At 44.6% G+C, this 11,971-nt stretch overlaps 1 protein-coding gene across 1 annotated transcript in view; it reads left to right on the top strand.

Moving 5' to 3' along the window:
- exoc3l2b (exocyst complex component 3-like 2b) overlaps nucleotides 1-11,971 on the top strand; it is a 42,622-nt gene that overhangs the window by 6,970 nt on the left and 23,681 nt on the right. The window contains exons 2-3 of the mRNA XM_015017793.1: nucleotides 8,732-9,235; nucleotides 9,784-10,022. Coding sequence (XP_014873279.1) covers nucleotides 8,769-9,235; nucleotides 9,784-10,022 — 706 coding nt within the window. The 5' untranslated portion in view covers nucleotides 8,732-8,768. The remainder of the gene's footprint in view (nucleotides 1-8,731; nucleotides 9,236-9,783; nucleotides 10,023-11,971) is intronic.

Raw genomic sequence — 11,971 nt, 5'->3', positions numbered from 1 at the left:
TGACAACTGGAGCTTTGATGCTAACTGGAGCTGTGATGCTCAATGCTAGCTGCGATGACAACTGGAGCTTTGATGCTAACTGGAGCTGTGATGCTCAATGCTAGCTGCGATGACAACTGGAGCTGGGATTCTAACTGGAGCTGTGACGCTAACTGAAGATGTGATGCTCAATGCTAGCTGTGATGCTAACTGAGGCACTGACACTAACTGGAGCTGTGACACTAACTGGAGCTGTGATGCTCAATGCTAGCTGCGATGACAACTGGAGCTGGGACTCTTAACTAGAGCTGTGACGCTAACTGAAGATGTGATGCTCAATGCTAGCTGTGATGCTAACTGAGGCACTGACACTAACTGGAGCTGTGACACTAACTGGAGCTGTGATGCTAACTGAGGCAGTGATGCTAGCTGCTGGCTACTGTCCTGCTGGTTTTTATTTAGCTAGAGGGCAGGTGGTGTTTTATCCAGAAGCTCTTTGCTTCTCCTTAGTTGATATTTCAGGATATTCTACCAGAGATTCATTTAACAAGTGAACAACAAATCTGGAACCAGTTTAAGCAGAGGCTAATGTGCTAATAACCTCACAAATTTTTTGCTTAGCCCTTTTGCTAACAAATCTTCCCCTAAATTAATTCTTAAATCGCTAATTTAATTTGCTGTTTTGTAAATGTTCAGTTGAATAAAGTTCAACATCTGAGTTGAAGTTTTGGTAGGTAGTTGTATGTTTAGATTCATGCTCTTATTTTGAAGTCTGTTTACACACCAGTTCCATTTCCTCTCCTCATTTTCTCTCTTTACAATAAATTTTATTTCGCAATTAGAAAGTATAGAACAAATTAATAAATGAGGTATAATGGTTAAAAATTGGTGCTTTAGCTTTAGCTACATACCGTGTTGGTTTAACGTTAGCAGAATTAATGTTTATGAGTGCTTTAGGGCTAGCGATGCTAACATGTCAGCTAGCAGTGCCCGGCACTGGTTGGATTGTTTTCGTTTAAAGATGGAGACCATCATGGTGGAACCTTTTTGTCCAGGGCTTGTAAAGATTAGCTGGATGTTATCGGGGTGAAAGTGACTTAGAGGAACAAAATGTCTTCATTCCTTTTGTAGTTTTATGTGTTTCCAGGTTTGACTTCATCATTCGCTTCACTCGAACACCAAAGCACAAAGTTTAATCAAGATTTAGAGCCTTAAGATAAGGGTGAACAAAACAAGCAGGAGATCTGATGACACCTGGATGTGTTTAGAGTCAACATCTGATTAAAAGCTGCAGATCGGATGGTCTGATGGTTACACCAACAACATGAGTGACTCCATCTGACCTGCAGCAGCAGGGCAGCCTGTGCTGCTCACACTGCGCCTTCAGCTGCTGTTGGATCTTCTTAGGAAGCAGTGAAGATAAAAAACTGCAGTAAAATGAGGCTTTGTTGGTTCAAGACATCGAGACGTTTTTCCAGTTTTTCTGCGGTGATGCAACATCTGAAACGCTCTGGGTTTTTATGGTTCAGGTTTAAACCGTTTTTACAGGAGGAACCAGATATTTACATACTCTATGAAAACTCCTTTGTCTCCATCAGATGAAACTTCCTGCATCGTTTTCATCGAACCGGTCAGTAGCTCTGACCCGTTCCTCCAGACGGAACCGGTAGAACTGGGTCGGGTTTCTGGGCCACCTTGCTCAGAAACCTTCTAGCGCCGCCCACTGGTTTTCTCTAAGCCTGGATCAGACTTTGTTTTGGTCACTTTGGAGGCATTTTTAATGGGCCAGGTTTTAACCAGAAGCTTTCTGCTGAGCAGAACTAATTCTTCATTTACCGTTTGAAAACATTTAGCGCACTTAGCTTCCGCTAATTCATTTTTCTCAAACTTTCAAATGGATAAAGTTCAAAGTCTGTGTCGAAGTTTTCTGTTACTGACTGTTAGGACGTTTGTATTCATGCTCTTATTTTGAAGTCTGTTTCCTCTCCTCGCGTTCTCTCTTTTATTCCAAGTAATTTTATTTAACAAATGGCAAGTATACAACAAATGAGGAGTAATGGTTGAAATTAGCATTAGCTTCTGCTAAAATCCGTGTTGGTTTAGCTCATTCCTTTTGTTGATCCTAACAGACATGAAGGTTTATTCTGATTTAACGTCAGATGGTCATTTCTTACAATGTATGTAAATATCTGGTCCTGCTGCTGATCAGGAACCAGTGGAGCTGATGGAGGATCAATAAAAACCTTTATAGGCTCCAAAGTCTTGGTGCTGCTCTGTCAGACTGGGCTGATTCATTTGGGCGTCGTCCGCTGATCTGAACTCTGGAGCCATTGGTTCTGGACGGTGGTTCTGGAGTCGCTGGTTCTGGATTGTGGTTCTGGATTGTGGTTCTGGAGCCATTGGTTCTGGACGGTGGTTCTGGACAGTGGTTCTGTTCCTGGATTGGAGCGGAAGGGTTTCTTATCGTCTTTATTCTGATTTCTCATAAGAACAAACAGCCATGAACTGTTTGCTGTGAGTTGATCCACTGAAGAACTTCTGGTTCTGGTTCTGGTTCTGGTCTGGCTGATAAACCAGAGAAATCTTCCTCATTCAGCCTCTTCATTTATGTTTAAGAAGGAACTGGGAGAAGTTCTGTGGATTGTTTACTGGACAGCAGTGATGATCCAAACGCCTGGAACCAGTTGGGCTAACTCGCTATTAGCTCAACTAAATTTCACTTAGCATTTTTGCTAACTCTGTAAAAGTTCAGCCCACTCATCTTCCCATAAATTAATTTTTCCAGATAAATTTTAAAGCATTGATTAACCTTTTATAAACTTTGACTTGAATAAAGTTCGATGTCTGCGTTGAAGTTCATGCTCTTATTTTGAAGTGCTTGAAGGCTGTTTATAGCATTTCTGTTTGTGTCTTTTCTCCATTATTTCAAACAGCAAAAATACAGGAACAAAAATTCACAAGATTTAATCTGAGGTCATTATGGAATAAGTGAATTGTTGCTCCTGCAGTCTCTCAGGAGCAGATGAGTTTTGAATTGAAGTTAGCGCTTTAGCACCATGTTGTTGTAGCGCTTCAGCACTCAGCTGGTTAGCAATAGTCAATGCTAACCAGCTGAGTGCTGAATATTGCGGCTAAGTGTTGGTGTTGTGTTTAACGCTTTAGCATTAGCAGAACAAATGTTTATGATTAGTGTTTAGGGTTAGCATTGCTAACTTTTTAGCTAGCGACGCCTAGCTGCACTTTAGCCATTTGGTTGATTGATGTTTAAGGACAGTTTGGATTCGGCTGATCGGGTTTTTCTGAAGTTCTCCAGATTCTCCATCAGCTTCTGACATTTTTATGTTTACAACTTTATTTATTGAAATATTTTAACTCCTGCTGCCTGCCAGCTGGGTTTGAGTCTCCACCTTTTTAGCTGCACACCGGACCGGATGCGAACCGGACCGTGCCAGCGGCCATGTTTTTGAGGAGCTTCTGCATTCAGGCGGCTCCATCCGCGTTTTCTTCCAGCCGGATATGAACCAGAGACGCTCCGTTGGTTCGGGTTGTGTAAGTCTGGCTGCAGGCGGATGAAGGATGAGGGCGGTTCTGAGCTTTCAGAACCCGTGGCCCGGTAAGCGACTGGGCTGCATCTGTGTCTGATTAAAGCAAAGCTCTGACTCAGCAGCGTTTCTGCAGAGAAGCAGCTGCTGGGATGAAGCTGCAGAGGAGAGTTCTGGTTCTGACCCGCAGGATGAGTGAAAGGTTCTGACTGGGCTCGTGTTCCAGAACCAGCTGACTGACCCGGCCTGCAGCGCCGTGGGAAACGTCCACGTCAAACTGACCGTCCATCAGCAGATTCCCACAGAAACAGGATGGTTTGAGTCAAATTAAAGCTCAGAGAAACAACGGCTGATTGTGAAACAACAAACCCAAAATGTTCCAGTTCGTCTCCCATCGCTTCAGGAAAGACGTTGCAGACCGGTTGGTTCAGTTCAGCTTCTCTGGCTTTGAGTTCATCAAACCAAGGAGAGTTTGAGCTGTGGCGGGCCGAGGCGTCTGTCCAGGCAGACAACAAACCGAAGCTTCACCTTTAAAACCAGAAACGTTGATCCGTCTGGCAGCTGCTCTGTCGGGTTTCTGTCAGTAGAAAAATGCTGCCTGTTTTGACTGTTGGATGCAAGATTGAATATCTTCATTCATCCTGAGTTGGACGCCTTGTTTTCCCCTGGAGGTTTTTCTGCCAGGCCTCAGATGAATAAACTTTAAATCTCCAGGATGTCCACAGATGAACCGGGCAGTTCTGCTGTGTTCAAGTCTTTTTTAGCAAGCTATCTGATGAATCCAGGAATAAATCTGACTGCTGTCATCTGTTTTTCCGCTGTTTGCTGGAAAGTGATGCGGTTCTGACCAATCAGCAGCTGGGAGCCTGAAGCAGGAAGTAGTCGATCAGCTTATGAAATGATTTTTATTCCAGTTTTCCTGCTGCCGTCTGATTATCTCTGCAGTCGTTTGTCATGAAGCGGCTGCAGGTCAGGCCTGAGCCTGGTTGGGTATCTGCTCGCCTTCCTGGTTTCCTGTTTGTGTCTGGTGACCATAAAAGGTCGAGACGTCGTGACCTCGTCCTGTTGAACACGACGTTCTGTTCGCAGGATCCTGAGCTGCTGCTGGCAGGATGAGACCAAGAATCAGCGCAGAGTTTTATTTTTCTGTGAATTTCATGGAGTTGCACAATATAAATAAATCTTCATGACTTTGTCAGGATAAGAGTTTGACTGCAGGAGATCCTGGCAGCTTTAACAGTAATGTTGTCATTCTGGGATTATCTGATATCATTTCCAAAGATTCATCAGCTGAACATCAGAAGCTGATAGAACGAGTGAAATCAAACCGTTAGCGTCTGGAAGCTTCTGGTTCAGGTTCTTCAGGGTTTTTATATTTTATTCTCAGTCATGGGCACCGCTAACTAAAATGTTAGCCCTGCTAACCCTGAAGCACTAATCATAAACATTAGCTCTGCTAGTGCTAAACCTCTGCAGGCCCATGCTAAAGCGCTACACCACAGGTGTAAATCCAGTCCTGGGGAGCCGCTGCCCTGCAGCTTTTAGATGAGCCTCTGCTGCAGCACCTGAACAGGCTCTGGAGATCTGATCTACACCAGGAGGAGGAAATGAAGCCGTTTCATTCCAGAGTTTTGTCCCTGTGGCACATCTGAAACCTGCAGGACAGCAGAGGACTGGAGTTTGACACCCCTGTAAACAAGGGATTTATTGGAAGCTAATGCTAACGTGCTAAATCAACGAGGTATTTAGCTAAAACTAATGCTAAAGCATTAGCTTCAATAATCCAAACATGTGCTTCTCTATTAGCGGGTCAGTAGAAAGTGAACTGATGTCACTGAACCAATGACTTTATTAAATTGAATAAAGTGAATGTGATGCTCGGGTTATAAATGTTAAATATTTGCAAGTTTAGGAGCCAAAAAATCAACAGAAACCATCAAACAGGCGACAGAAAAATGTGAAATTATTCAGAGAGAAACAAACAACCTGAAGTGATGAAGCTACGGCCCTGAGCTGCTGTCTGATGTTGGGGGGAACCGGTGTCCTTTGACCCCGCCGTGCCCAGGGGCCCCTGAGCATTGTGCCAGCCGGGCCCCGGCCCCCGCCCTGCGGCGAGCAGCATGGGACCCCGGAGTCCTCGCCTCCGTCCGTCACACTATCGCTGTCCTTTCCGCCCCATTGTTTGTGTCCAGCAGCTTCCGCGATGCCCTGCGACCCTCTGGAAGAAAACAGGCTGTGCGAGCGCCGCCGGGGCTGCTGGGTATTTATGGAAGCGGCCGCCACTGAATCACTTCCCACTTCACTCTGTAGCAGCATCTCTGTGTGTGTGTGTGTGTGTGTGACTTTCCTTTACAAGTCTGTTTGGTGCCTTAGAAGTGGTTTCTATTTCTGGCTGCAGCCGCGCGTCCTGAGCTGGTGAGACTGGAAACCAGCAACATGAACAACATCCGCTCCCAGTCCACCTCCAGGGGTGTTTACCACCGCTGCTCCCGCTCTCATTCATCTGGGGCCAACCCGACTGCAGCGCTACCAGCTAGCATCCAAACCTGCATGCTAGCTGGCCGCTCCAGTTGCAGCCGCTGGTCTCCATTATTAATTAAGCAGATTAATGACCCAATACTTGCAGAAAAAAGTTTTTCCAATGAGAAAAGTTTCAGCATCTGATGTTTGTGGTTCTTTGAAACAGTCATTTCAGAATCCTCCTACTCAGTCATTTGATGGTTATGTGTTTAAAAGTTAAGTATTTCCTTAATTGTGAAACAAATACCCAGTGGTTGGCACATTTCTGCTAACAACTGCTAGCAGCAGAGCTAATTTTTAGCTTCGCGCTTCATCAGTTGGCACACTTAGCTTTCCCTAAAGTAATTTTTCCAGATAAATTCTGAACTCTAGAATTTGGTTGTTTTGCAAACCTTCAGAGGAATAAAGCTCAGTATCAGTTCTTCAAACAGTTAGATGCTCGTGCTCTTATTTTGAAGCAGTTTTGTTTACAGTAGATTGAAAACCTGTATTGGTCTTAAATTTGCAAGATGAGAGTTCGAAAATGGCCAAAACTTTTTTTTGTCCGGCTGAATGAAGGTTGAAGTTCAGACACGTAATTATTAACGTCGCCTGCTGCAGTTTGCAGGCTAAAATAAAAACTCATCCATGGAAGTCATCAACACGTTTTCTGTGCATTAGCATGTAAATAAATAATATAGCGCTAAACTACAGATCAGTAGGTCTCTCGCCTCTTGCATAAAGAGTTTTCAGTTTTCACACTAAAGCTTGGCGTTTGGACGGTTCAGACTGGTGTTCCTTAAACTGTTTTGGTTTAAAGTGAATACCGCAATACTGTTGCTGTTCTGCGATACTTAACCAGTTGGTGAACAATCCTCACTTCTCAGACATTTTCCTTCACACCAGAAGGTTCATGACAGTTTTACAGAGATTCAGTATCTAGAAAACACTTTGCATCGGCATGCAATCAGCTGCTGTGATCCATTCAGACCCGTTATGCTGGTCCCAATAGCCTGGCTCTGGCTGTTGGCTCAGTGACTCTGACTGATTGGCACAAGATGCTTGAGCTTTGATCAGGCTGAAAGTTTCTCCATCCACCTCATCTCTGAGTGTCGGTGTAAAAGCCTTATCGGTCATGATGGATGTTCAAGTTGACAGAAAGGGCTTAAACCAGCAACGCACATCACCTGAGGGCCGATTTAATCATTAATGTGTTTCCTAGGAACCACTGCGGTGTCACTAAGATGGTCTCTGCAGCCGCCCAACGTCTGTTAATGTTTGCAGACTTTATGGCTCTTTGTCCTGCCGGCATTTGGACTGTGAGATCATGACGGTTTATGACTGATTCAACGATCTGTGTGGCGTTCCACCATGCTTTATGGTGATTACCTGTCCTCCATATTTAGGGGTTTGAGCTGGACGTCATTGAAGTTGTTGGTAGCAGAACGTAAAACTGGAGACTTGATGTTTCAGCCAATCAGGAAGGCAGAGTAAGAATCTCAGAGCAGATTTTCAAAATGCTCCTTTTGACTGAAGGTCTGCAGGAAAAGCAAAGTAAAGTCAGGAGGGTGGAAGTGTCTCTGCGGTCCTGAAGCCAGGCGTTAACGTTTAGTTTCTGATCAAACATTTACCTGCTGGACTCAGTTTCTCAATAAAACGAACACCGTCAGTCAGGGTGTGTCTCATAGAGTCTGATTTGTTAAGATGTTTCCATTAAAATTAGCAAGTTGACTTTTGTAGAGATTTCTGTTTCTGCTGATCTTCTTGGTCTTTCCGTCAGACTAAAACCCGTTTACGACACAACAAATGAGGATTTGAAGTGATGATGATGATGATGATGAATCAATGACCCAATGAAGACATTGCAGGAGGAGACATGTTGTCCCAACGCCGTCAGTCTGGTCCTCCATGTTGTCTGAACAGCTCTCAGAAAGGATAAATCTACCAGAATCAGATCCCATCATCCCTCAGGGCACCATGTCCAGAGGACAGGAAGTTATTCTGGAAACAAAATAAAGTGTAGATCATTCCTGCACAGAGATTGGACCAGTTTATTGTTCAGAGATCTGTGGCTTTCCAGAAAGTAGTTACCTGTTTTTAAAGTTATGGATAAGCTAACAAAACAACCACAAGAAGTCTTGTTTCCAGTCTGGACTCTGGTGAAGGTCAGAGGTTAAGGTTGATGAACCCTACTAGACATTAGGAAGTAAACATGCGGTCTAACTCTAGTCTGGAAAAGTCCTTGAATGTCTCCACTTGTTGATTTGTGTCCAGATGGACTGGAGCTGGTCCAGTGAACGCATCATGATGAAAAATTGTGATAAAGCTGAAGACCTTGGAACTAGGGATGAACCAATGGTGAACTTTAAAAAGTTTGACCTTCTGATTTGTCTTTGCCAAGTTGGTACCAATAGGGTGGCCAATGTGAGCCACTGGAGGAGGCTGAATTTCAGATCTTTGCTAAGATATATAAGGTTGGTGGATTCGCTCGGTATCTCAGGGAAGTGTCAGTCAATCGATGATCTCCCAAAATGAAGGAAATCCGAGCCGATTTCTTGGTGCACATGTAGCTGGAACATTTTTACCTGATCTGGTTTTAAAACACGACATTGTTGATCATATCTAATTTCATTTTGGTTTAGATCGGGAGTTTAGAGACTCCAGGGTTGACTGGTTGATTGATCAATCGATGTCTCTTCTTCCGTCCTCAGGTGTTCCCATCCCAGTCCCCCCACCCCCAGCTCCATCATGCCTATCCTCAAGAACCTCCCTGTGCACCTGAAAGGCGGTGGTCCAGTTCTAGACAACGCCTTGTTTTTCCGCAGGATGAGTCTCAACATCACTCCCCACCACAACCCCTTCGAACACGATGATGACAATATCCATGGCAATGGCGGCCATGAAAGCCACTGGTCGCCTGGAAGCTCGCTGTTGGACGGCGACGTGCCGAGGGACCGCAACCCTTTTGAGGATGAGGAGGACGAGAACGAGGCCAACGAAGGCAAGAAGGGAAATGGCAGTGGAGGGTCAGTGAAGGGTTCGTTCAAGTTTAAGTCGCCGCTGAAGAGTCTCGGAAAGCTCGGGAAGAACCTGAGGATGTCGGGAAAGAGCAAAGATGGCGACACACCGTCCCCACAAGGGTCGCTGCAGGGAACGCCGTCGCCTTCACAGAAGAAGAAGAGAGGCAGGAGGAGCTCAGAGGGCAGTCTGCTCAGGTAAGAGACCGCTTACCCTTCTATAGATTTCACCGGATAAGAAACGACAGAAACGAGGGATATATGACTTAGATCCTCTAGTGACAGAAACATTTATGTTTCATCTATTCATAGAAGCATTGATTTCTCTTTGGTTTTGTTGACTAAAGCTACTTTGATAAAACTTGGCAGTAGATTTGATATGTTTTGCCTTTTCATAATAAAAAGGAACAAACAAGAAGGATAACAGACGAATGGTACATCAGCAGAGATGTTCAACCTACGACCACTAGTGGTTGAATGGCTGACAGTTGGACTCTTCTTGTTCCTTTAAGATGTTTCAGTTCTGATTTGAAATCTCTCTAAAGACCTCAGGGATGCAGGCCTTAGAGGTTAAAGTAGTTTGTAAAAAGTCTTTTATGTTTTAATGTCCAACTGGAAGACTTTCTTCACCTCACAACAGCCAGAGACGCTGTAGTCTGAGTTGAGTGGTTGAGTTGAGGTTCCAGACATAAACTGAAATCGTGATGAATAAAGACCAGATCCCGACTTGCTGCCATCTCTTCCAGATTTGCAGGAAAATACCGTGACACCCTGACCTCCCGCAAGGAATCCTTCACCAACGGCGAGCTGAACTGCTCGGAGAGCGACTGCGACTCCGTCAGCCGGCGCCTGACCTTCATGAAGATGGTGGGCCTGGGGAAGCTGAAGAGGGAGTCCATCACTGACCGAATGTCCCAGGGCCCCGAGGACCAGCCGGTGCAGGAGGAAGTGGTGGAGGAGGTCAAACCCAGAGAGCCTCTGTCAGGTAGGAGAGCCACAAGGAATGGCTGGAGGCGACCAAACGCCCCATAGAGGCCAATTGGCTTTGGTCCATTTAGTCCCAACGACCTTTCTCCTGAAACACATGTTGAAGTTAGGGTTAGTTTTTGGTCTCCAGGGTTAAAGCTTCGAACACCACTGATGTAAACCATGAATGGTCCCAGGATTAGACTGTCGCTTCTGAATCGAGTCGTAGTTTCTTTGGGAAATTGTTGAGTGAGTCTGAACTGGAGCGCCAAGCGACTCTGTTACCAAACACTCAGAGTATTTTGGGCTCAGGGGAAGTGATTGGTCTTCTGTGGCTCAGTGTGAGGAAGGGAAGTCCAGCGGCGTGATTGAGGCTCAGCTCCTTGTTCTGGCTTTGTACGGAGAAACAATCCAGTGGCGTTCCTCTGGTCCGCTGCGGCGCTCTAGTTCAGACCCGAACCCGGCACTCTCCAGGTGTTTTCCTCCCCTGGAAGCCGTTTTATCGTCCAGTTTGTTTTCACATCACCCTGCCGATCTTATCAGCGTTTCTTAGACGCGACGCCAACAATCAGCCGAGTGCCGCTGAAGGTGATCCAGTGACAGTCTGGAATCTGACTGGGAAGTGTGTGATATCGTAAATATGTGGAGACTTCCTTTTGTTTATTCCCAGCCTGTTGACTCTGCTGTTTCGTAATGAGGGTTTGGTTCCTCCACACCCTTGTTTACACCCTCAACCAGAGCAGGTTTGTTTCCATAAATGATTAATCGGATATTTTCTCCGTCATTTGTCTGACTCTGAAAGGTCGGAAAAGGGGAAAGTTTGCGGTGGAAAGTGCCGTAGTGAAACAAAATGGGTTTAATCAATGTTTGAGTGTTTAAAGCTCCATGATCACCATCTGCCAACATTTACTTTACCTCAAAGAGCCGGTGCTGATAAGCGCAGAGCGGCTCCACCTGCCCAGCCGAGCCGAGTCCGGCTGCTGCTTTTTATCTGTAACTCTGGGAACTGATTAAAGCTGCAGATAAGCCCAGAACTATTCATACCCCTGCAGCTTTCCTTTATCTTTGGTAATGAGCTTTGAGACTGGAAGGCCTCCTTTCCATCACCCTAATGATTCCCGCCCTCCACAGAGCAGATTAGAGGCAGAACTCCAGGACCTTCAGATGACCTCCGGTCATTAGAAACACCAGGTCAGTTTGGGGAAAAACAACCTGAACCTGCTGGGGGTATGAATATTTTTGGACTTGATTGTATTTGATTCTGAAGGACAAACGCAGAGAGAGAGCAGTTTATGTTCACTTCAAAAGATTTTATTACAACTTAATTAACTTTTTCACTGTTGGTCATTCATGTAGCAGAATCCAGCTTCTATAGCTACACATTTAGTGTGAGGCTAAGAATTTAACTCCAAGCGAAATACTTAACTAGCTATTATGATAAATATTTATAAAGCTTAATAACAAGCTAATTAGTAGGTAGCAGTTAGCTCAATATTTAGCTAACATATTCATAGCTAAATAATATGGATATGAGTTTGAAACTAAATATTTAGTTGGCAGCTAAATACTTAGCTCTGACCTAAATATTTGCCTAACAGTTCCATATTAGCTAATCCATATTGGCTATATGCTAATAATTACAAATATTATAAATATTTAGCTTATATATTCATATGAGCTAATCTATATTGTCTTTGTGAATATATTAGCTAAATGTTTAGTTTGAAACTGTGATATTTATAAATGAATGAATGAATGAATGACGTGGTGAAAATATGACTTTGAAACCTGAACCTCATTTTTTCTCATATAACAGGCTAAATAACCCTGTTAATTTTTGTCAGTGTAACTTTACAAACAGCGCCCCCTACCGCTTCCCCCCGCCCCCCAAATGTGTTTTCTGTGGACTTAAGAGACCTGAGGAGCTCCTCAGGGATCACGCCCCATCTACCTGTTTTTTGTGGTTGT

The sequence above is a fragment of the Poecilia latipinna genome, unplaced genomic scaffold (genome assembly GCF_001443285.1).
Source record: "Poecilia latipinna isolate Pla-1442-1.1 unplaced genomic scaffold, P_latipinna-1.0 Scaffold2189, whole genome shotgun sequence".
NCBI classification, from domain to species: domain Eukaryota; kingdom Metazoa; phylum Chordata; class Actinopteri; order Cyprinodontiformes; family Poeciliidae; genus Poecilia; species Poecilia latipinna.
This window is presented reverse-complemented; position numbering and strand designations above follow the sequence as displayed.